The sequence below is a fragment of the Mus caroli genome, unplaced genomic scaffold, assembly GCF_978045245.1.
Source record: "Mus caroli unplaced genomic scaffold, Mus_caroli_1 scaffold_11, whole genome shotgun sequence".
NCBI classification, from domain to species: domain Eukaryota; kingdom Metazoa; phylum Chordata; class Mammalia; order Rodentia; family Muridae; genus Mus; species Mus caroli.
This window is the reverse complement of record NW_028227266.1, coordinates 22563072-22586926: the sequence shown is the minus strand read 5'-3', so window position 1 is coordinate 22586926 and position 23855 is coordinate 22563072. Positions and strand designations below refer to the sequence as shown.

The 23855-nt window shown below is 45.3% G+C and overlaps 1 protein-coding gene across 1 annotated transcript in view; it reads right to left on the bottom strand.

Moving 5' to 3' along the window:
- Positions 1 to 21497, bottom strand: part of Eepd1 (endonuclease/exonuclease/phosphatase family domain containing 1) — a 116329-nt gene extending 94832 nt beyond the window's left edge. Inside the window, exons 1-2 of the mRNA XM_021172058.2 lie at positions 21174 to 21497; positions 19743 to 20781 (exon numbers count right to left, since the gene is read on the bottom strand). Coding sequence (XP_021027717.1) covers positions 19743 to 20620 — 878 coding nt within the window. The 5' untranslated portion in view covers positions 20621 to 20781; positions 21174 to 21497. The remainder of the gene's footprint in view (positions 1 to 19742; positions 20782 to 21173) is intronic.
- Between the last annotated feature and the right edge of the window lie 2358 nt (positions 21498 to 23855).

Sequence of the window (23855 nt, the reverse complement as noted above, 5' to 3'; positions counted from 1 at the left end):
GTCCTTGTTTTTTGCTTTTGCTGTTAGTAATATTAGGAAAGGAAGAATAGATGGGCCAAGGCTATGCTGCTGGCCTGTAGTTTCTCCTACTCCTGATGAAAAGTGGAAGAATGGACAAACAGACACATGAGATACAAAAATAAATGCACTTAACAATTCCATAAAGCCTGAAACCCCATTTAATCTGAGCACGCCCTAACTCTACTGCCACATATGTCTTTAGACAATCATATCCTCACTGGCTTACAGCTTCCTCTACATGAGGGAGCAGTTACCTGTAAGAATGGTGACATGCTGAATTCAGCCAAGCAAGACTTTACAGATTGACAGCTGGCTCCTGGGTACTTTCTCCTAGCCCCATGCAAATAGACCATTTCCACCATGGAACCAGGAGATGCCAAGATCACAGGCAAAAAGGATTTTCCCTGTGACAAGCATCATCTACTTCATGCAAAGACCAAGAGCCCTTTCCCAGGCACAGTCACACTCCGAGAGTCAAAAGGGAGTTTTCCCTTGAACAAAGAGCCATAGAGAGAAGGGCTATAGACCTTGGTGTCCCTCCCCCTTTAGATTGGCATATGTTCATTATGCTTGGCACCAACTTTCAAAAAGATATTTTCATATGAGTAGATAATTTGGAATGACATTGGGAAAGGTGGTCTTTAAGCTTCTAAATCATACCTGGGGCCAAGCTGTCTCCTTGTGGGCAACAGAAATACGTCCATCTCTTCAAATGGTTTCCATTTATCAACAGTGTCCTGGTTGCTGCAGACTGTGCCAGGTATTACTGGCAGATGCCACAACTCATAAGCAGAATGTGGGACATAATGGTAATGAGAATACCTAAAGACTTGGGGGCTGGGAGAGTCTATGATGGCCTCCAGGCTATAGGAAAAAACTGGGGTTGGCAGGAGAAAGGTAATTAAGTCTGACTAACAGAAAGACAGATAGCAGCCAGGCAGTGGTGGCACACACATTCAATCCCAGCACTTGGGAGGCAGAGGCAAGCTGGTCTACAGAATGAGTTCCAGAACAGCCAGGGCTACACAGAGAAACCCTGTCTTGAAAAACCAAAAAAAAAAAAAAAAAAAAAAAAAAAAAAAAAAAAGAAAGAAAGAAAGAAAGAAAGAAGGCTCAGAAATAGGGGACGGTGAAGGGTTCAGTGTCATGGAGGTCCTCGTCAGCAGAGCACCTGGAACACACATGCACAAGCACGTGCACACACACACACATGGCATATGAGGTCCTTCCTAAAGCAATACTCTCAGGAAGAGTGGGGGTTTCATTTTGGAGGCCCTACTCTGATGGTAGCATGTAGACAGGTAAAGCTCTGCATAAAGCCTGTACTAGATAGTAAGGCCTTATGACAGGGAGGAATACGGCAATGGCGGTGGATAATGACCATGAACCAGGAATGTGCCAAATGCTTTGCCATTAATTCCATGAGTTGACACAACCTCATCTTGTTTTCATAAAGATGAGCCCTGAGGACTAAAATGACTTATTTTACGCTCAGCGCCTGTTGAAAAGACTAGTCAAACAAGGAGACAGGAGAGCTGCTAACTTGTATTAGACACCATTAAAGCAGACAGCAATAACTTTCTATAGCAGACGACCCACCTCTGCAATGCACAGTGACAGTGGTGTGACCTTTATCACAGTCATCGCCTAACCTTCCTCATGCCCATAAGCACCTGACCCCTGTTCTCAACCCTAACCCCGTTCCTGACACACTTTCTTTCTATAATGACATGCAATAACAGTTTAAGTCAAAGCATGTTAAATTATGCTCAAACTTTTGTTTCCTCCCATCAAAGACATCCAAAGTACCTAAGAGCTATGCTGGGCCAGGCGGCACTATTTTTTAACATGTACAATATTGTACCATACGCCATCTCCCTAGCAGCCTTTTCCTCATTGACAATGATACATTTCGTTATTTTGGTACTAGAAATTTAGTTAGAATCATATTTACAAAAAGAACAAAACACATATCAAATTAACATGATTCAATGTCATATACAGTATCTTAAATTTTAGGTGTTCCTCTACACACAAAACAATAAAAACGTTATTCCAAATATACTTCTGTTTTTATAATCCCGACAGAGGCTTACAAACACTAAGTCTTTAGTGTTTAAAACACTATAAATACTCAGCTGTTAATGACTACAAAAGAGGCGGCTCAGCATCTGAACTGAGGTAATTTTGCTCAGACATCCAGTAGGCCTCCATAAGTTAATCTTTCCTACTGTAAAAGGCAGCAGAGATAAGAAATCCTGCCCTTCTTCTAAACTCCTGCCCTTTCCCAGAGGGAGAAGATTAGCTTCAGGCGTTTCCTCAAATACCCACTATGCTCCAAGTGACTTTACACTCCCTCTCACAAAATCTGGAAGGCCTTGCATCAGTTTTCCTCGGAGGCTTTTCCCCCTCAGGCCTTTGCATAGTTCCCTTGCCTTCTTACATCCCTTCTCAAGCCAAGCCTCATCCTCAGCAAGGTAGACCAGTAGTTCTTAGTTCCTCCTCTATTCAGTAAGTACCAGTGAGGGGCAGGGATAGCTGAGGGTACTCTGGGCCTTGCCTCATTCTCCAGCTCTATCTTTGTCACAAACGTATGTCTCAAAAGCATAGGAGCCTATTGCCATTGCCTCCTGGAGCTCCCTGTAAGAGGCTGCCCATGGGTTCCCTTCAATGTCACAGAGATACAGCAGTCACCTCTTTTCAGTATGTCTCCTCTGACACCTCCTCCTCTGCCCAGTTGAGGCCCCAAAACCTCTACACTGGGTTTCTTCTTGCATGCGACTGCCTTAACTTCTCCTGTCGTCAGGGAAAATCATTCCAGCAATGGTAGAGCCCCCATGCCACTCCTTATGACTCTAAAGTGCGTTCATAGCACGGGCATGGACCTATTCTGCCCTAGGGAACATTCACGTGAAGATTTCTAGAGAACGTTTGGTTTTCACATATAGAGAAGGGAGTTTGTGGTATCTAGTGAATAGAGACCAAAGATTCATTAAATATATTATAAACCATGAGCCAGTCCCACCACAAACAATGAGCTTCCCCAAAAATATCAATAGAATGTGAATCTACAATCACCTCAATATGAAAAGTAATTTTTTTTTTAATCAAAGCTGATAGAACTGAGGCCAAGAGAGAGCCTGCCATGAGTGCACAGCCCTCTTCCCTTACAGGGCTATCGTAGCCCCTACCGATTAGTTCAGTATTATTAGTATTTAAGAAACAAACAAACAAACAAACCCTGACAATGGAACTGTATTTTAAAGAAGACTGTAACCTCAGGTGCAAGTGGCCCCACCTGTTCAGGGTCTACACGCAAGAAAGCATTTTCCAAGCATCCGTGCTTGGGAAAGCAATCATCCTACAAAGGCCAACACGGAGGACATTAATAGCACTCTGAAGGCCATGAAAACAAACTGATGAACCAGCAGCAAACAGTCCCATGACCATCCCCAGGCTGCTGGCAGTGAACAGAGCCTAGAAACAGGAGCAGGGAGACAGACTGACATTGAACTAGATGATAAAAAAATGTCTACACAGGAGTTCACCTGTGCTTCTCTGCACAGTGATCCTCCCAGCCCCCACATATTCCCTGAGCTCTAGCCCAGAGCAGCTCATCTTTTACCAGAGTATTATGCTTGCCCATAAGACCCTGGTTCTCAACCTTCCTAATGCTGTGACTCGTTAATACAGTTCCTCCTGTTGTGACACCCTCCCACCACCATAAAATTATTTTTGTGGCTACTTCATAACTGTAACTTGGCTACTGTTATGAATCGTAATGTAAATATCTGATATGTTTGATACCTGATATGTGACCCCTGTAAAAAGATCATTTGATTCCCAAAGGGGCCTCAACCCACAGGTTGGAAACTGCTGCCATGGAAGAGTTCATTTAAGGAAAGTTGTCCTTGACTAAAAGGCATTTTAAAAGCACTGTTCAGGATCTGGAGCTATAGCTCTGTGGAAGAGTGCTTGCCTGGCACAGGGAAGACCCTGGGGTTCTCTCCCTAATACCTGTAAATAAATAGATGCATAGTGCAGGTCCTGAGGGTCAGGGTACATCCACCAAGAGTCGTAGCTGCAGGAAACAGGAAACAGCACTGGCTGGTTGAAAGAGGCACAGGCCTCTTGGAGAAGTCCTGCAGGCAGCAGCCCTGAGCACCATCACTCCCTGCCACCAGCCACAAGGTCTCTGCTGTCTGTCCAAGACCTAGATTCTGAGTCAACTGTCCCCACAGCCAGAAGGAGCTCTTCATATTCCCTGTGCTTTTGGGTAAGTGTCACTGTGCCTCAATGTGAGATCAGCAGGGATACACTGTGCTGGGCAAAGGAGCCTCCACCGACAGCTTCATCCGAGGGTGGTGAGCACTGCTATCCATCAAGTCTCATTAGGAAGGTGATTTCTCAAGCTCTGAAGGAATTCAAAGGTAGACGGCACCCTGACCTCAAGAGTGCAAGTCCAAGCATCTTTCATATGTTTTGAAAGTTTCATACAGAAAATGAAGTGTTCTACAAAAACAAAAAGAAAAAAAAAAAAGGAAAGAAAAAGAAAAAAAAGAAAGCTGTGCTGCACAGTCTGGCCTTGAACTATGAAAAATAATAAAAATAAGGTCAAGGTTCATGGCTCCAGCAGCCACCAGGCCACTGGACAGCAAGAAACAATCTGCTTCCATCTGTTGCACTGATAGTAAATCAGACACTGAATGCCACTGGGCTTGTAAAGTGAACTGCAGGAGAGAACTTGCAAACAATTAGTCAGAAGGCAGCATCCTGCCAACTGCACATGGGTTCTCCCAGTACACTTACTCCCTGACAACGTGAAGGAAGCCGAGACGTAATTAGCACTAAAGATAAAGATCTATTTCTAAAGATGGACATACTTATAGCTGTCACGCAGCCAGACACTCTGTGGGTGGAGACATATACAAACATATGTCTGTGGTCAGACACAGACAAACCTAGGGACACATGAGATGCAAAACAGGCTTATAAAAGTAAGACTCCATTAACTGGCCCTATTTGAACTAGGAAAGATGATTTCAAGGTTGCTTATCTCAAGTTTGACCTGGAATAAAGTCTGACTTATTGCTAGATTTATTTTGCACAAATCAAATTGGGATAAAATTTAAGTATTTGTAATTTAGACTCATTTTTTTTTTATCTGTTTGCTTTTATGCCAGCAGCACATATTTTGGTTTTTCTGCTAGGTCCATTCATATCTGTATATCTACTTATACAAAAATATACCTGGAAAATCTAAGGTTTAGAGTACAGACACATTTATTCTAACTAATTTATTCTTTAATAAATTAAATCATTTATTCCTTAAAGATACAATCATGAGAGGCTGGAAAGACAGCTCAGTCGAAAAGTTCCTGCCAGGCAGACAAGAGTTCAAACCTCCATCACCCATGTAAAAAGCTGAGCCTGGAGGTGCACACCTGTAACCACGGTACTGAGAGGAGGAGCAGAGATAGGCAGCCCCATGAAGCTCCCTGGGCAGCCTGGCCTAGCAGAATCAGTGAGTTACATTTTAGGTGAGAGACCTTGTCTAAATAGACAAAGGTAGAGGGCAACCAAGGAAAGATGCCAATGTCCATCTCTGGCTTCCACAAGCACATATGCGCACACACCTATACCAGCAAGTACATACACCACACACATACACACAAAATTAAAATTAGAACTTTGGAAATATGTAAGGCATGAGGAAGGGTAAAATTAAGTATAGTGACTGAGATCAGATCAGCATAGGAGAGAAACTGGAACTAGTCAGAACCGAGGCCTCCGATGGTATGAGAGAACTTCCAGGCTCTGATCAACTGGCCTTTGTTTCCAATGAGGAGGCTTTTAGAAAACTGGTCTTGAATTACAAATAAAATGGTATGGTTTGAATGTGTTCCCCAAGGTCCTACACTTCACACTCAGTGAAAGAAAGGTGTTGGCTCAAGTGACAGGTGATTAGCCCAGAAAGCTCTGTCCCCACAATGGACTACTCCTTACTGTGGGAACGTAGTGGTTATCAGAAGGGCAGGTTTGTTTTGATTTGGTTTTTAATGTGTATTGCGATTGTGGTAGTTGCTGGACCCTCTAGGGCTCCAGTTACAGGTGATTATGAGCTAGCTGACGTGAGTCGTAGGAACTACACTCAGGTCCCCTGCATTTCCTCACATGGAAGTTCCATTTGGTAGGAAGTTGAGCACCTTTTTCCACCACAAAGAAAGCATTCCAAACTACGTCCAGGTGCAATGACTCCATGACTAAGTAGCAAGAAAGAAGGGAAGAAAAACACCATCTTTTTTTTTCCCCAGCTTAACAGTAAGTTTGAAAAAACATGCTCCTAACCCCTGAGCCATCTCTTCAAAAGCAAGTTTGGCCCTCTCCAGTCTCTTGTCTTTCAATGTTCCACCGTGGAGATAATGCAGCCCTGAGGTCCTCATTGGCTGCTGGCACTCTGTTCTTGGGCACCTCCCAGCCTCTAGAGACACGAGCAAAACAGATTTGGACTCAGATAAATCACCCAGTTTAAGGTGTCCTGTTACCACTGCAGAAGACAGGCTAATGCAGAAAGGATGTGCATTTAGGGAGATCACTGTGATAACAGGACAATTAAACGCTACGACAGACCTCCATGGAAGACAGGAGTGGGGCTAGGTACATGTGGTATGTGCATCATGTACACGTGGTACATGCAGAGCGTGAGGTAACTGCCTCTGAGTGCAAGGCCTTCAGAAGCAGTCACTAGCTGTAAATCTTCAGAATTCAGAAGGTTCTTTTGTGAATTAACAGTTTCATAATTCCCAGCGGTATGGCTAAGAACATTTAAGTACCTCTTTACACTGTGAGTGGATAGGAGGCGCATGACAGAGAAACATCATGTTAAACACAAAAGCAAAGTGAAGTGGAGCCTGCGCGGGTGGGCTCATTGCAGAGTCCCATGGAGTGAAGGGTATAACTCAGTGGGTCACAGCTGGGGCTCAGAGGAATCAGGAAATAAACACGTTGCATGTAATTTCATCTGTGTGCGATGGCTTTGCCAGTATCCTGTAGCAGGCGCTGTTCCAACCTGGGGGCCTGTGAACTATAGACACTGAAGTGAGATTCCCAAAGTTCACCTCTCACCACACACCCTGGCACACCGTGCATTATATTCCAGTTTCAGATAAGTACATTGAACTTCTATCCAAAACACATAACTTAAATGTGAAGTTGGAGGACATTCAGTACCTCTGAAGGACTCTGCTAATAGCTCTGCTCAGATGTACTGCTCTAGCCAGAATCATGGAGCATGCCAAGAGGAAGGTGCCAAGGTCTTCCCAGATGGAGTTTTGTTTGGATACCATGTTGAGTACTTTCTCCCATTACAAAGAAATCATCCCAGATTATGTCCTGGTACAATGACTCCATGACTAACTGGTAAGAAAGAGGGGAAGACAAGCAGTCAGCAGTCTCTTCATTTTTTTCAGCTTAGCAATAACTTTGAAAATAACCTAACCCAAGGCCTACACCTAGATATTTCTCCAAAGAGAAGTAAATAGCCAGAAACACATGGGAAGATGCTAAGCATCACTGGCAAGTGGGGGGATGGAATCCAAACCCTGATAACACTATACCATAGCCAATAGGATGGCTATGGTCAAAGACCAAAAGACAATAATAAGTGTTGACAGGCATTTGGAAAACCTGAGCCCTCATGTACTGCTGACAGAAATGGGAAATCACTCAGCTGCTCGAGAAAACAGCCTGGCAGTTCTTCAGAATGTTAAACATAGATTTAACTAGGACCCAGCAACCTGACTCTCTGAATATCGTGAAGAGCAGTGAAAATACCTTCCATATAGAAATGTCTTCATCTATAGTCAAGTCGATATTATTCATCAGAGCCTAAAGGTTGGAAAAAACTAGTATCCATCAATATAGTGAAATTTACTACTCAGCTCCCAGGAAAAAAAAATAGAACACATGTTACAACGTAGATGAACCTTGAAACATGCGAAGTACAAGGAGTCCAGTTCAAACAGCCAAGTACCCAGGAGAAGAAAGGACAGGCAATGGGAAGTGATGGCTAATACATATGAACTGATGCACATGTTCTGAAATTCCATGGGTGACAGTTGTACAACTCTCACCTGTGACTATAGCAAAATATTTCGAATATAATAAAAAAAAAAAACTACTAACCGTCACTTTACTGCAGTGAGCTGCATGAGGTGAAAAATTTATTTCAATTTCAAAACAAACCCAGCTGCCATACAGCCCAGCACTGCTGGCCTGTGACAGACTGGGTGACTTCCTGGCACCCAGTGGAATGACAACCACCTTGAGCTCTCTCAAAGACACGTGGTCCCTTCCCACAACTCATGCTGTCTCTACAGCCTCTCTGGGTATAGAACTGTCCCGTCCTGGGCCTGATGTGGTCTCTCGTCATTTTCAGATTCTCTAATCTATAAAGGAGCCAGAGCCTGCTCCCTCCTCAGCAGCCGAGTAACTTCTGCAAGCGTGCTTACATTCTTCAAGGAAGTCCTCACGTGTATAGTGGACATCCGTAGTCACTCGCTGGTGTGAGAATGAATATAAAATGCTTACAATAGCACTTGAATCAAATTAAATAATAAATATGACTAACATATTCTTGCTATGAATTTTCTAGTGCTGCTGTGCCAAAACTATGATTCAGAACCCAGCTCCTACCCTTGTAAAACCTTCAGTCTAGGAGGGTGGATGGCATCCGCATGCAATCGCAGTGCAGGACCTGCTATGGTGGGGGAGATATGGATGAGAGTCCATAACTGGGCACTTAATAACAAAAGTCAGAGAAAGCTTGGCTTGCGTTGGCTCTATGACAGGCACTCTGGACTCACCTTCTCACTGCAGGTCTAAAGGACACAAAGTTCTAAACAGCAGACAGACACTAAATCCCTACCTGAAGTTAGGATCTGAGCTCTGCCAAGCTCAAGCATCAATATTATCTGGAGCTAAGGGCAAGCACCAAGTCAGCAGACTGGAGGATGTTGCCTGGGAGTGGAGGTGGACCACAAGGCTTCAGGGCAATGCAGGTTTTTCCAGCAGGGTGCCTACACCAGCACCTCTGAAGGGCAGTGCAGGGGAACCTAACCACAGCTCCCAAAAAGCTAGGCCAAGCCTACGGTGGCTCATAAGAATGCTGTCACCCCAGTGTCACCCCATGAATTGGATGTCAGTTTTAAGCTCTGCACTGGATATTCTGAAATTACCTCAGCAGAAAACTTCAGAGATGTATCTTCCTCACAAATGGTCAAGAAAGACACATTAGTCAATTCTTCCTAAATTGTCTTCTTACACACTGAATGATGGTGTCCCCTCAAATTTCACCAGCTAAGCCCCAACCCATAGTACCTCAGAATCTACAAAATGAAATATCCCTCCATCCAATATGGCTTGTGTCCTCACAAGGAGAGGAAATTTGGATTTGAATAGGTAGAAGGGCCATGCAGAAACAATAGAAGATGAAGGTTAGCTACCAGGCAGAGACCAAACCTCAGGAAAACATAAAACAAAGACTAGTGTTAAATCACCTGTAGTAGTCTCTTGCCCCAGCAATGAGAAAAGGAATTCCAGTTGTTTGGGCCACTTAGTCCTCAGTAGACTATTAAGGCAACCTTCTTGACTAATACACACCCTATCTACAGAAATGATTATTCCTCTTTCTCAGAATTCCAGGTACTTGGCAGAAAATAGCGGTCACTTTCCTTCCTAGTGAATAAAACTTCAGAATAGAAGGGATTTCTACAATTTAGAAGAAATGTATACATCTAAGTATTCAACTCCTACCAACAGAATTGACTAATTAAAGAATCACCCAGACACCCTTCAGGCCTCCTTCTTTCCTTCCTTCTCTTTCTGTTTTGATTTTTACTATTTGAGAAAGGCTGGCCTTAAGATACAACAGCGAGCCGGGCGTGGTGGCGCACGCCTTTAATCCCAGCACTCGGGAGGCAGAGGCAGGCGAATTTCTGAGTTCGAGGCCAGCCTGGTCTACAAAATGAGTGCCAGGACAGCCAGGGCTACACAGAAAAACCCTGTCTCGAAAAACCAAAAAAAAAAAAAAAAGATACAACAGGGTCTCAGCATGGCACTCAGAATTCCTGGACACAATCCTGCCTCAGACTCCATACTTCACCACACTCCTGGCCTAAGACAGTGATTTTGATGAACACAAACACTGTATCTGAGCCAGGTGTGGTGGCACATGACTCTAATTCCAGCAGTCAGAAGATAGAAGCGGGCAGATCTCTGAATTTGAAGCCAGATCTAAATAGAAAGTTCTAGACGAGCCAGGACTACACGAGACCCTGTTTCAAACGACTAAATAAATAAATAATACTATATGTGAAATTTATTAAGACAGTCTTCCACTCTTGCCTCCCATTTATCCTCCAGGTTATTTCTGTGCCTTGATTTGTCTTTCTCTTTTCAAGTAAAGTCTCCCTTTTCATAGATAAGTGACACTTTGAGCCATCATCTTACATGCTCCTCAGTTAAGTTTACCCTAGAGTTAGAAATTCTTCTACGTCAAAACTAGCAGTATCTGATAACGGCTTATATTTTTATTATTAAATGTGGAATCATCAAAACTACCATAATACAAGATCATCACCACTTTGCCTGCTGTTTGACTGTGTTCAGTGCAGTTCACACACACTAAAATGTTCCCACTGGGAGATCTCATACATATTCTACATTAAAAAAAAATTTAAAAAACCAAAATTTAAAATTTCATTCAGAACAATTTAAAAAGACTGTGAAAACTTTAAAACTTAGGAAAATGCTTTATAAGACATGAAATGCAGCCTTCTTTCTCAAACACTTATCCCCAGAGTAATTCACAGGTTACACAAGCAGAAAATTCTAAAACAGTGGTTGTCCACGTTCTTGATGCTGTGACCCCTTTATGAATCTCCCAACCATAAAATTATTTAATTGCTATTTCATAACTGTAATTTTGCTACTGTTATGAATCGTAATGTAAATATCTGATATACCAGATATCTGACGTGTGGCCCCTGTGAAAGGGTTGTTCAACCTCAGGGGGTCGAGACCCACTGAGAACCTCTGTTTTAAAGTCTATTGATCCATACATGTCCTATGTCAAAGAAAAATAAAATAAAAACAAAATGAAAGTCCATTGCTATTTACCTTTCTGAGAGCGGAAATGAATAATGTAGGGGGAACCGATACACTAATGTGATCACCTTGTGAGTTTACATCCAGCCACATCTTTTGAGTCACCCTTAGAGGGAGAATGATGAGTGCTGACACCTTCAGTTCCTGCTAGGAGTCACCACTCTCCACACCCTGCAACACTTTCTTGGGCACAAGTACCAAGGTTTATTTTGTTTTGTTTCTATTTGATTGGGGTTTTGTTTTATTTTGTTTTCTTTGAGATGGGGCTGTACCTCAAATTCACATTCTCTTGCCTCTGCCTTCCAAATTCTAGAATGACAGGCATGTGCCACTATATCTGGCTTGTGTATTTTGAGATTCATCTACACGTACTAGTGATTTTACACACACCAAAGATGATTGATTTTGTTTGTTTGTTTGTTTTTCCCAGCAACTTCAATTCAAGAGACCCACCACACTGGGCCCTTCCTCTGTTGATGCAGACTTGGGAAGCCCATAGTACATCGAACATTCCTGAGTGGATCAACCATGCTTATGGGCGTCCTGTGCTTGCCGGGAGCCAACTGTATCTGTCCCGAGACTGTTAATGCCGGTTGCACACACTACTACTACCCCTAAAATATGACACCAACTCACAAACAAGAAGCATGAACAGGAAGAGAAGTTGTTCCTAAGAAAATGAAGACGAATGTTTGGAAAGATCCTACAAAAACAGATTATGGAAGAAACTGCTGTCAAAAAAAAAAAAAAAAAAGGTATGGGCAAGATAAATAAATATAAAAGGCTCAAAAGTCATAAAAATATATATATATACAGTATCTTACACCCATTTTGCTTTGCAAATATCCTTGTTCCACTTTGAAGAAGCCAAGGCCAGAGCAAACACATGCACTCACATGCATGATGGCTTTGCTGAGCATCCACATGCTGAGCTGAAAGAGCTCCGAGCAGAATGAGCAGCAGAGCAGCGGGTAGTCCACAAGGAGGATTAGTGAACTGACAGGTACTTTCTCACCAACTGCTGCGACTGTAATTCAGACCCCACTACTTAAAAGCCATGTGACCCTGGCAGAGGTCTAGGCTTAGCTGAGCAATCCCTTTTCTGTCCATTAGACAGGGATAAGGATGGCCACAGGTGACAAGGGCTAGGCTCACGCCTCAGCCACAGCAAGTCCAGTGTTAATTATCAGTTTCTGGTCTCAGCAGACGCACTGCTACCAAACAGGCATAAAAGCTCCAGGCCCTATGGGGAGACAGGTGTGGAATAGTGTGCTGTTCAGAGTGAGACTTTATGGTTTAAGATCATTGCGTTAACAGAACAAATGGCAGAGGGACACCAGGATCTGCAGCTGTGAAGGCTCCTACAGAGAAACGAGAAGAGGAAAGGGAGTCCACAGCTTCAGGCCAGCACAGCCAACACAGCACAGCCAGTCATCGGTGCTTTCAGACCACAGAGCACTGTTTTACTTTTTTTTTTTACTTAAAATAACAGAAAGGGAAATTGTGTCATTTGCAGGGGGGGGGGGGAATGGATGGAGATGGAGATCAAAAGAAATGAACCAACGCATAAAGACAAACATATTTCCTCTCAAATGTGGGATCCAGATTGCTGTTAGCGAAGTGACGCTGTAGAACAGAACAGTTTGGGAAGAGAAATGGAGACAGCAGTGGGAAGACAAGAGAGTAATGGCAGGGAGCGGGAAGGGGATGACTGTTAGCATGCACGTTACCCACTCGGGATACCACCATGATGAAACTGGTTATTTTATTAAAAAAACAAAAAACAAAAAACAACTTAATTCTTTAAAAGGGTTTTTTGTTTTTTGTTTTTTTTGTTTTTTTTTTTTTTTTACATGTAAGTCAGACTAATTTGCTCAAGCAGCTTTAGGAGAGGTTTTCTTTGAACCAGTTACTGAATCAGTATTTTAGAAAACAATCTCCCTTAAACCTCTCCCTTAGATCCCATGCTTTTAGCCTGGATTGAGAAAGTACTAATGTGACTGACCCTCCAGAGTTCAATCAGCAAAGAAGACTGCAGATTCTAACCAGAGCAGGATGCAGGAGATACAGACAGGCAGGGCATCATTCCCCTGGTGAAACGCTCCATTTCAGGACTTTAGGGCAGCCTTGCAATCAAAGGCCAGGCCTAACAGCTTAATCAGGTAATGGCTGGACCAAAATAGAATCTTCAGGAAACAAGGGCTGGTTGGGAATACGCACAAATCAACATCAGTTGGAGAACTATAGCCAAAAAGAAAAAAGAAAAAAAGAAAAAAAAAACATACAGGGTTTCTTTAGATGGGGCTTTGGAAGGACTCCAGACTTCTTTTATATGACATGTTTGCTTCAGGATACCCTCCACAGGCTCCTAGCCACCAAGATCCATGTGTGTGGCAGCTATCAATTACAACACTACAATAAATAACTGTGACCCAAAATAAGGTCTGTGTGCAATCATATGGAGTAAGGCCAGAAAGCTTTCACCCGGCATTTTTGTAGCATCTCCTCAGCGTTCTGATGGGAAGGATTACCAAGATAGGATCCCACCTTGCTGGCTATATAGCATACAGACCAGGTATCTTTGCTGAGCAAAGGGCATTTTAGTGAAATGCCTCCTTTTATTTGCTACTAGCAATGATTATTGAGGAATTATGGATTAAGACGTGTGTGTGTGTGTGTATGTGTGTGTGTGTGTGTTTAAGACAGGGTCTCTCTATGTAGGCCTGGATGTCCTGGATCTTGCTCATGTAAACCAGGCTGGCCTTGAACTCAAAGAGATTCACCTGCCTCTGCTTCGCCAGTGCTGGAATTAAAGGTATGCCACCAAGCAAGGCTCAAAGATAAAGGCAGTTACTTCTCATGTCAATTATTTGTAAGCTATTCTAGAAGAAACCTTTTGTGTTTCTAAGTATGATACATTTGAAGCTGGAGTAGAGGGGCTGCTAATTAATAGCCCCAACTGTTGCCACATCTCTCCCTGTCAAGTGCTCCCTCCCAGTGAACTTGTTCCCAAGGTCGGTCTTCACTCTCCCCGAAGGCTGAGGTTTCCACATACTCTGCGGAACCAGGCCGGCTGGTACAGAGTCGCTGTGCTCTCTGGCCTCTCAGCAATACTCACTTCCTCCCTCACATTGTGCATTGCCTTGGTAGCTAACTACCTGTCGGATTCCTATATTCTTTCAAGATTGTCAGTTTTCTCAACACAGGGCAGGTCTCTGCACAGTGATCTCAGTGAGGAATAAGCACAGAGTAGGTATTTAATCAACAAGGAAACAAACTAATGTAAATATGTTCGGATGAAAAGTTACCTACGATCCCTAAGCACGACTTTGATCTACATATCATTGGTGCTAATGGAGTACAGGACCTTGCCAGATGCCACTCTGGGCCAAAGAACAGGCTGTAGCCTCAAGCTGCTGTGGGTAAGCACAACCCTACTCCTTGTCCAGAATACAGCATGCACAGGGCAGAGCAATGAGTTCAGAGAGTTATGCACATGTTCACACGGTGCAGAAGCATGCCAGTTGGCCCCAAAACTTCTGAAATGCCTCTGAGCCTGTCTTCTAGGAATTTTGAAGTGTTTCAAACAAGTCACCACCTAATCCTCACATCATCCCAGACACAGAAAAAAATCCCTTTGGTTTTTACCTCAAAGTAGGTCCTTCATTTCCACCCACTTCATCTCCCCAGTCACTCACAACATCTCAAGCAACAATGGCCTCTTTACAAGTCCCAGGATGCAACCCATTCAGCCCCAGCAGCCGTGACAACTCAAGAATTCATCTCACTAGCTTCTACCTCTACCCCTATATTTTCCATGCCTGGCTCCTTGCCATCCACCAGCACCTGGAGGAGACCTTCTCTGACCTCTGTTTAGCTAAACAAGCATCTCTCTGCCTCCTCTCCATGAGCCTCAGCTTTCGCACCCACCTGCAATTAGGTACCTGAGTGCTGACATGCTTATCTCTCTATCCAGAAGGGAAGTTCCATCAAAGCAGCAGCGGCTTTGCCTGAAACAGCCTGCTATCCAGAGAAAGCAGAAGAAATGCCTGATTGAATGTTTAATCACCTGGAAAAATCAACAGTATCAAAGCTCCACAGGACCTTGACATTAGACCCTATAGTAACTCAACCTCCTTGAAAAACAAACACAACTCCTGTCCTTTCTGCACACACCAAGACCTCCCTTTACTCGCCTCCACCTTCTCTTACAAAGCCACAACAGTCTCCGTGCCGACCACCTCTCTGTCTGGAAATGACCCAGAATTCCTTGGCTCTGAAAACCGGAACTCCACCTTGGAGTGGAGCCCAAGGTCTCAAACTTACAGTTAGGGCCAAGAAGAGAGGCCTTGACGTCCTCTGAATTTGCTCCACATATCTGGCTACTACCCCAGCCTTTCCAGGAACAAAAACAGGAAAGGCACAGAGGCCTTCTGGGGCTGAGAGAGTTTCAGGGATTTGGGTGAAGCCACCCTTCTTACAAGGCCCCGAAGCTTGACCCAAGACTGTGGGTCAGTGAGGTTCAGAAGCAGGACATGGAAGGACATACTGAATTTGGTAAAATATATACCAAGTCCTGGCTTTGCTATCAGACAAATGCATAGCTTCAAATCCTGGATGCAGCATCTGTATTTCTGAAGGCCAATGGAGTTCCATCTCAACCTTCTAAGCCTCTGCTTCTACAGTTATCAAAAGAGATGTCATCTTTAAGAGGATTGCTGAGTGGTTTTTCCCCTCTGGGTATTATATTTGGTTCATCTACCTTCTTTTTAATTCCCCAACATGAGCTGAAAAAAAAAAAAATCTGGGTTAACCAAACTGTTCTGATGCTGAGCCATACAAACTGACTGGCACTTAGTTAATTCTGTCATGGAGGTGATCCAAGCTGATCCCTAAATTGTGTTTATACATGTGGTGCACATTCAATACTTATTTTTCAAATGGATGAACTGAATGACAAGATGAATTCTATCTATGTTGATCCCACTAATCAAGTCTGACAGACTAAACCCTGTTGGGGGGGGAGGGGGTTCAGAACTGTACAAGTTGCCAGGCATTAATCTACGTATGATTTGCCAATGAAGAATCAGAAAGAAATAAGATTAAAACCATTAAAAAGCTAACTACTTCGACACTGAAGTTTCCTTCGGCTATAGAATGTGAGGAAGCCAGGCAACTGCGATGGTTGAATCTCTTTATTTCTTTTGGAGATTCTCTATCAGTTCTCCCTGCGTTTATTGTCAGAAACCAAAGGGACACTGGAAGATAGAATGCTTACTCAGCAATAAACAAACACCAAAGGATCACTGCTCACGCTGGCCAGCACTTTGCAAGGAAGAAGCATTCTTCTTTCATTCCTGACCAATAAGGAGTTAAGGAAGGAAGGAGGAAGAACATTGCCTAAGAACAAGGTTTGGCAAGTGAATCTGATGTAACCGTCAGGGCATGGACATATGCCACAGCATGGTGTCCCTGAAGGTTCCTGGTGACTATAATTATCCGGCTCTAAGAGGTCCTACCTTAGAGCTCACATGCAAAACACCTCCACCTATCAAATCAGCAGCATATGAGAGCAAGAAAGACTAATTCCCATACAGGGGTACCTTTCCTCTAAGAAAATGCACATAGTTGATGAGCAAACCTCACAGAAAAGAAGCTACGTGACAGCCAGTCCCTCCACAAAACTGCCCAGGGTTTGCTTTAGAATGCCTTAATAATGGATTTAATGTCTGAGACTGGCATGGAAGTTGGCAAATACCTTTGGTTTGGTACAGCACAGGACACCTAACCAAGAAGTAGTATATAGGTGCTATGCCTAAGCAAACAGAATGCTTGCAAGGAGCATAGTATAATAAAGCCAGTTGGTCTCCGTCCTCGTCCCATGAATCCCAAATGAGCTGTTTCAGAGGCAAGTGCTTTAACTCCTTCTGCTTGTTTCCTCACCTAAAGATGGAGAATCTCTAACAAAAGCAAACATCCCTACTTTAGAGTTACTGGAGTGAACAGAAGGCTGCGGAAGCCATCAGAAAACCCTCAGGCACACACTCCCTAAACTCCATCACTCTTCCACTGTACACCTACAGTATGAAAATAAGGGCCACCGGGAAAGCGGCATGCATCCACCCTTGCTCACACTGCATATGCTTCCTGTTGTTAACAAAGGGAACTCCTGAAGTGTGGAGAAACTTCTGTGAATCAGTATGAACACACAGCTCTTGGAGCACGGCCACTGCCACCTGCCCTCAAGGACCGTGTGACAGCTTCTGGTGCCCTAGGACAACCACACAGGCAAATGTTCCCACCCCAGCTTTGCACGGATCAGGCCTTAAGCCTATTAGTTAGGTTTTACCAGACACAAACCACGTGCTAGGATTCCTCAGAATAGTGACTGAATTGTGATCAGACCAAAGGAGTCACCAACTCATAGGACATATATGTAGCCTAGTGTAACAACCCAGTGGGGGTAGAGGCCACCTTCCCCCTGCTTACTACAACTGTCCCCTTCTACACGTCATTGGGTTTGGGTGGATTTGCCTGATGTCAGCAGCTACACACCTTCAATATTCCTCCAAGATCCAAAGAACAAAACAGGACAAAACCCCAAGGACCCCATACTGAACAAGAATTGTTACTGCTCCTCTCCACACAGCCCCTGCTGGCCCCATCCTTGATTCAGAGCCAGGCCATCTGCCTAAATAGCTTCTGATCAGCTGGGACAACCCGCCCCATATCCAGTCTCATCCTCCCATCTTTCCCTCTTCATTCATATGTCCTAGAAAGCAATAAGGTCCTTAATTCCTGGCCAGACTGAATGTTATGGGAATAAATAAATTCAGAGATGACCAGAACAATCCAAAAAGGGAACTCAGTAACAGAAAAGCCAGAAAAGCTCAACACAAAGTCACACCAGGAATGCCAAAATGGGGGGGGGGGGTCTTTAAAAAGAAACTCAGAAGTACAGAGATGGACCAACACAGAGCACCGTGCTTCTCAGCTCTAGAGCACACCAGAAACAGCTGGAGTGATGGGAAAACCGGACTGGCACCCAGGGCTTGTTAGGCAGTGGCTGATGGTACTAGTCCAGAGCCATGCTGATGAAATAAATGGACAAGGATTGCCCATGCTGCCATCCATACTGAGAGACTTCAGATCTAGATTCACCCCTCTCTTTACTACACTGGACCTTAAGAAAGCCCCTGCTAGGAATCAGGCAACCATGCTGCTGGCGGCTGTCCCAGCAGCTGTGAAGGAGCACTGTCATCAAGCCAGGTTTGATGTGAGTCTCCCAGGGCTGTGAACAAGATGAGTTTGCAGAATGACTGAGTTGGGGTGACAGACAGACAGACAGACAGACAGCACAACATAGCAAGGAGTAGAGTGCTCAGTGATCTCCTGGTCTCTGATCTGTCCGTCCTGCAGGCCCCTCTCTCCTCAGGGATAAGAATGTGCCATGGGACAGTGCCAAGGAAATGTTGAGACCTGCTTTTCTCCTCGCTAATCTGTCCTGATGACCTGCTACAATTCACTGGTTCCGCACTGAGAGCTCACTTCTCACTTCCAGACACCAAGACACCACCCTGCCAAGCAGATCAGCCTCCTCAAAGGAGGGCAGCAAGGAACCACCAGTACTGACTGTGTCCCAGATCCCTGCAGATCAGCATCTGAGAATTTCTGACACAGTAAGGAGCTAATGACATTACACTGTACACTATGTTACAAATAGCAGGAGTTCTTGCCACAATGTATCGCTCTGCTGTGTGTGGGGAGTTAGTTCCTCCAGACAGTAATTCTGTGATGATTAGAAACATCCTCTCCCACTGGCTGGACCTGCCAGGCTTTTCTCCTTTAGTTCAGAAGGAACCATCTGCCCAGTATCCACACCCAAACTGGCCTTTTCCAGCTATGGGTCAGGAGGAGGAGCACGCTAAAAAGCCAAGTTCAGGTTCAACAAGGAAAAGGAGTGCTATGTGCTTTGTTCACAGCTCCCTGGCAAATACAGTGCATATGTTTGCAAATAATATGGGTTTTGTCCATGCAAATAGGTGTATTTGATGGTAAAGCATGACTTTCCCTCCCATTAATGTAATCTTAAAAAACTCAGGTTTTTATGACGGTGGTGGTAGTACAGGCCTTTAATCCCAGCACTCAGGAAGCAGGGGCATGTGGATCCCTAAATACAAGGCCAGCCTGGTGTACAGAGCTAATAACAGGACAGCCAGTCTTACACAGAGAAACCCTGTCTTGGAAGAAAAAAAAAAAAAAAACTCAGTTTTTTCTTACATGCAAGACCGTCTCAGTTCCCACGCTGAGTCGCCAGTCAGCTCAAACTGTGAAACCCTATAAGCCAAAGACCTTCTCCAAAGCAGAACCAACACTACACAGCCACCGCTTAGGAGGGGACCAGCACTCGGGGCAATCAGCTCTGGAACCTCAGGAACAGGGATTAAGCACTCTTTCCTCTCTCGTGCCCCAAAGGATCCACTCCTGTGTATCCTCAGCTGAGGCCACTCAGCGCTGCATTCACTCCCAACCCCCTCAGCGCTTGCTACACTCACCTGTTTTCCAGAAGCGTCATGCACACCACCTCTCGGACCCCCGGGTTATTGGCCTTCTCCACAGAGCAGCCCTGTAAATTCCACGTGGCCAACCTAAACACAGGTCGCCCATCCCTCATCCCTCCAAAGGCCTCCACCGAGGGCCTCATGGAGATAATCTGCGTGGGCCCCCCTGGTGGCAGGTCCAAGTCCTCACTCTGCAGGCTCAGAGATGTGGGACTGGGATGAGGCTTGGCGGTGAAGTTAAGACCCCCATTGGTGTGGGTTGATGGGGGCCTGGACCTCTCTGCGAACACCTGGTGTCTTATTCTGTCCAGGAAGGCTGCATTGATTCCATCCATTCTCACCAAGTCCTCAACACTTCGAAAAGGACCGTGTTCCCTGCGGTAGTCCACGATGCTGAGGGCCATCTTCTCGCTGAGGCCCCGGACACTCATGAGCTGAGCAAGGGTGGCTGTGTTGATATTGACTCGCGGAGTGAGGGGCACAGTGGTGGTCAGGTGATGAGGCTGCTGCTCAGCCAGCAGGTCCCGCCTCAGGGAACTGGGAGAGTGCTGTGCGGAGTTACCCTTGCTGCTCACACAGATCTCAAACTTGACCTGTTCCAGTTTGGTGGCCCCTACACCACTGACAAGTGCCAGATCTTCCACCTTTTTGAAGCCGCCGATATATTCTCGGTATTCCACGATGCTTCGGGCCACTGCACGTGTCACCCCAGGCAGAGTCATCAGTTCCTCCTCAGTGGCAGTGTTGATATTTAGCCGCTCCTGATTCACCAGGATGTTGCTGAAGTTGCAGGCAGCGCTGAACTTGCGGTTATGTGACAGGTCCGAGGGATCTCTGGGGATAGAGCGATGGCAGCCCAGGGTGCTCCCCATGGCCAACCACAACAGAATAACTCTGGATAGAGAAGAAACCCGGGAGCCTTTATAGGCACAAAAGAACGGGAGGTTACAGGGCTTAAGGGTCGAGGAAGTTGCTGCAGACAAACATCAAATCTTCCATGGCTAGTGTTCAAAATTACCTTTTGCTGGGCCACCTAGAAATTGACATAGAAATTTATTGAAATTAATCAATCAACCCTTTGCACTCTCGCAGTGTTGGAAGTTCATAACTGGTGTGTGTGTGGGGGGGGGGGGGAGGTCAACTTCTGAAAACCTAGACACAGAAGGGCTGACCTGTGTGGGGTTTCCTCGGGTTATTTATCACACTGGATCTAAAAAAGGAACAGAGCTATCTCCTCTAGCCTCAACGCTGGAGCCACTTCTTCACTTCGAACACCCCCCACAACGGGGCTCCTGCAGACAGACAAGACGAAGCCCCTACAGCGCTCATAGCACTGTAACTTGGTAACTATGCTGAGCGTGCCGGCGCAGACACTGAGCAAGGGTTCAGGGACCCACCCCCGGCCCTCCGATCCCCGCGTCCCACCTCTCCGCCGCTCTGCCCGGTCGGTTCCCTGTCCCCTGTGGCTCTACGCGCGCGTCCCGGTTCTTTCTCCCAGGGAAACTCTCAGTGCCGCTTTCCCACGGCAGGCAGAATTGTTCCTGAGCGCCAGTAGCAGCGGCGAAATTCGGCCCCCGATGCTGCACCAGGACTAGCGGCGTAGTAGCTGCGTCGATCCAGGCAAAGCCCGGCGCCTAACTCGGGTGCGAGAGACGCGCGGAGCGCGTCCTGAGCCCCGCGCCGGGCGCCACCACGGCCGCTCGCCGTGGGTGTCACAGCTGAAGTCGGGTCGCGCCGCCCGCCCGCGCCTTCGCCCGCACAACCACGCCTCCTCCGCGCCAACTCCTCCTCCCGCCTCCCCGCGGCACGTAGGGGCGGGACGCGAGCGCCTGGGGGCGGGATCATTGGTGGGCCTGTTGGGGCGGAGCCGAGGGCGGGGCTTGGGCACTGGGCGGGCAGAAGGAATGGCTCACAGCTATAGCCAGCCTGCTTTTCTGGAATCTGAGCGCCTACCAAGCTCTAGTTATGTTAGGTGAAGCTGTTTAGGGCCACCTGAGGCAAGCTGGAGTCTTCCTTGTGAGGTAGGCTTGTCCTGCATAATCAAGGCTCCTGAAATTCTCAGGCAGAGAATAAAATTGGATCTAGCTCAATTCTCTCGCTACATTAGGCCTTTTCTCTACTCAGAGACCTCCTTCATCCACTAATGCCTGGGAACCATGTGTCACTGGAAAAGGACTTGCCTCCTGCGATGTACTCAATGGTTGTACATCTGCTGCCCTTTGCAAATTTAGGTCTCTGAGAAAGTAAGGGCACGTTTCTGTTAAGTATTAAATCTAATCACTAAAAACGGAAGGAAATGGTACCGGGGAGTGCAGGCAGCTTTCCAAAACAGTTTTTGGATCACATCGTGAAATGATGATAATTTAGTTAAAGATTAAAGAGCCTGCCTGGTGCATTACAATGGATACCTGAAGCAAGAGTATTTGGCTAACCAAACCCTGCAGGGTAGCAGTGACGTGGTGAAATGTTAGACACTTTGACCCAGAGTTGTCAGTGACCTCTGAAAGAACAGATCTGAACCCAACCATCTGGCCAAGGCTTCTGATTTGAATGCCAACAAAAAGCATTCAGATGTGAAATGAGTGGGAACCCAGACTTGATGAAACGCTAGAGATGTAAGGAACCTCACTCTAAGGAGAGAAAGACACCCCAGTCAGATGCTTAAACAAGGGGTGGGGCTTGCCCAGGAAATAGTTATGGAATCCACCTTACCTGGAACAGCCCTGCATCCTCACTAAGGATGGCACAGGTTGACCTGACTCCCTCCATCTGCAGCCAACTTCTGCTCTATCTTCAGCTCAACTTAATTTCCAGTCCTGCCAATCTCACTTGAGACAAGTGCCTAGAAGAGGGCTAAAAAGGAAGGTAGAGATAAAATGACAGCAGCAGGTCAATAAACAGAAGTACACTGATCTAGTGCACACATCTGAAAATAGACATTTCCAATGACTAATGATGAAGCTGGTGAGGAGACAGACAAATGAAACTTCCGCATATCACTTGTAGGACCAGAGGCTGATACCACCACTTTGCAGACTAGCTTGGCAGTTCCTTGAAAGTTAAAAAGTGTACTTGCTACACAACTCTGCCATTGCAAGTACAGGTACTTACTGAAGAGCCAAAAAAGCACAGAGTCCAAAATCCTCTCCGTGGGTGTCTGTAGGTTTGTTGTAGACAAAGATTCACAACCTCAAGAGTATCCGTCTGAGTTTGGTGTGAATTTGTCCCCCAGTGGTTCCAATGTTAGAACTTGGCCCTCAGGGAGGTGATGGTGTTGGGAGATGGTGGAATTTTGCATTTTAGGTGATGCTTCATGGGAGGCCACAGAGGTGCCACCTGTAGAAGAGAGTAAGGGGATATTTGGAAGACCCCGAGTCAGTCATTGGAGAGACTTGGTACCAAAAAAAAAAAAAAATCTGGTACTCCCAATCTCCTGATTACTCCTCCTCCTCCTGCTACTGTGATGCCTCTTTCCATGAGGTCTTGCCAAAGAGGACAGCATGCCAACATTGTGCCCTGATGACTCCAATCTATGTGCCAAATAAGCCTCTTCCTCACAAGCTCCGGGCATTTTATGATAGCAATGAAGAACAAGTAGTGCAAAAAGAATAAAAAGAAAAGTCATGGAATATTGTGGAGCAATAAAGGCAAACTGCTTAACAAAAGCAACAGTAGAAAGGAGAAATGAAAAGTGGTTCGTTGCATGAAAGAAGACTGGCAAAAGGAGAAAGAACATGCTGTGTGATTCACAGACAAGCTAAAAAATAGAAACTGTCCATGTGCAGACAATGTAGCAGTGGTTGTGTGGGACTGGAGGAAGGGAGGGAAGGACAGATTAAAAAGAGCACAAAGTATCTTCATGGTGGGTGGTTGAAGTGATACTTGAGATGTACTGGCTGAATATGTCAAAGCAAGCAAATGGTGTGTTTTAAATATACAGTTTAGTGTAATTAAATTATACTTCAATAAGCTCGGCAAATCATCAAAAATATTCCAAAAGAAACGCCTTGTTTTAACTTAAAAAGAAGAGATGAAATTGGGGTAGGGCAGAGTGAGCCAGAATTGACTGAAGGTTGATAGTTGAGAAGGGTGACAAAGGATGAGAAG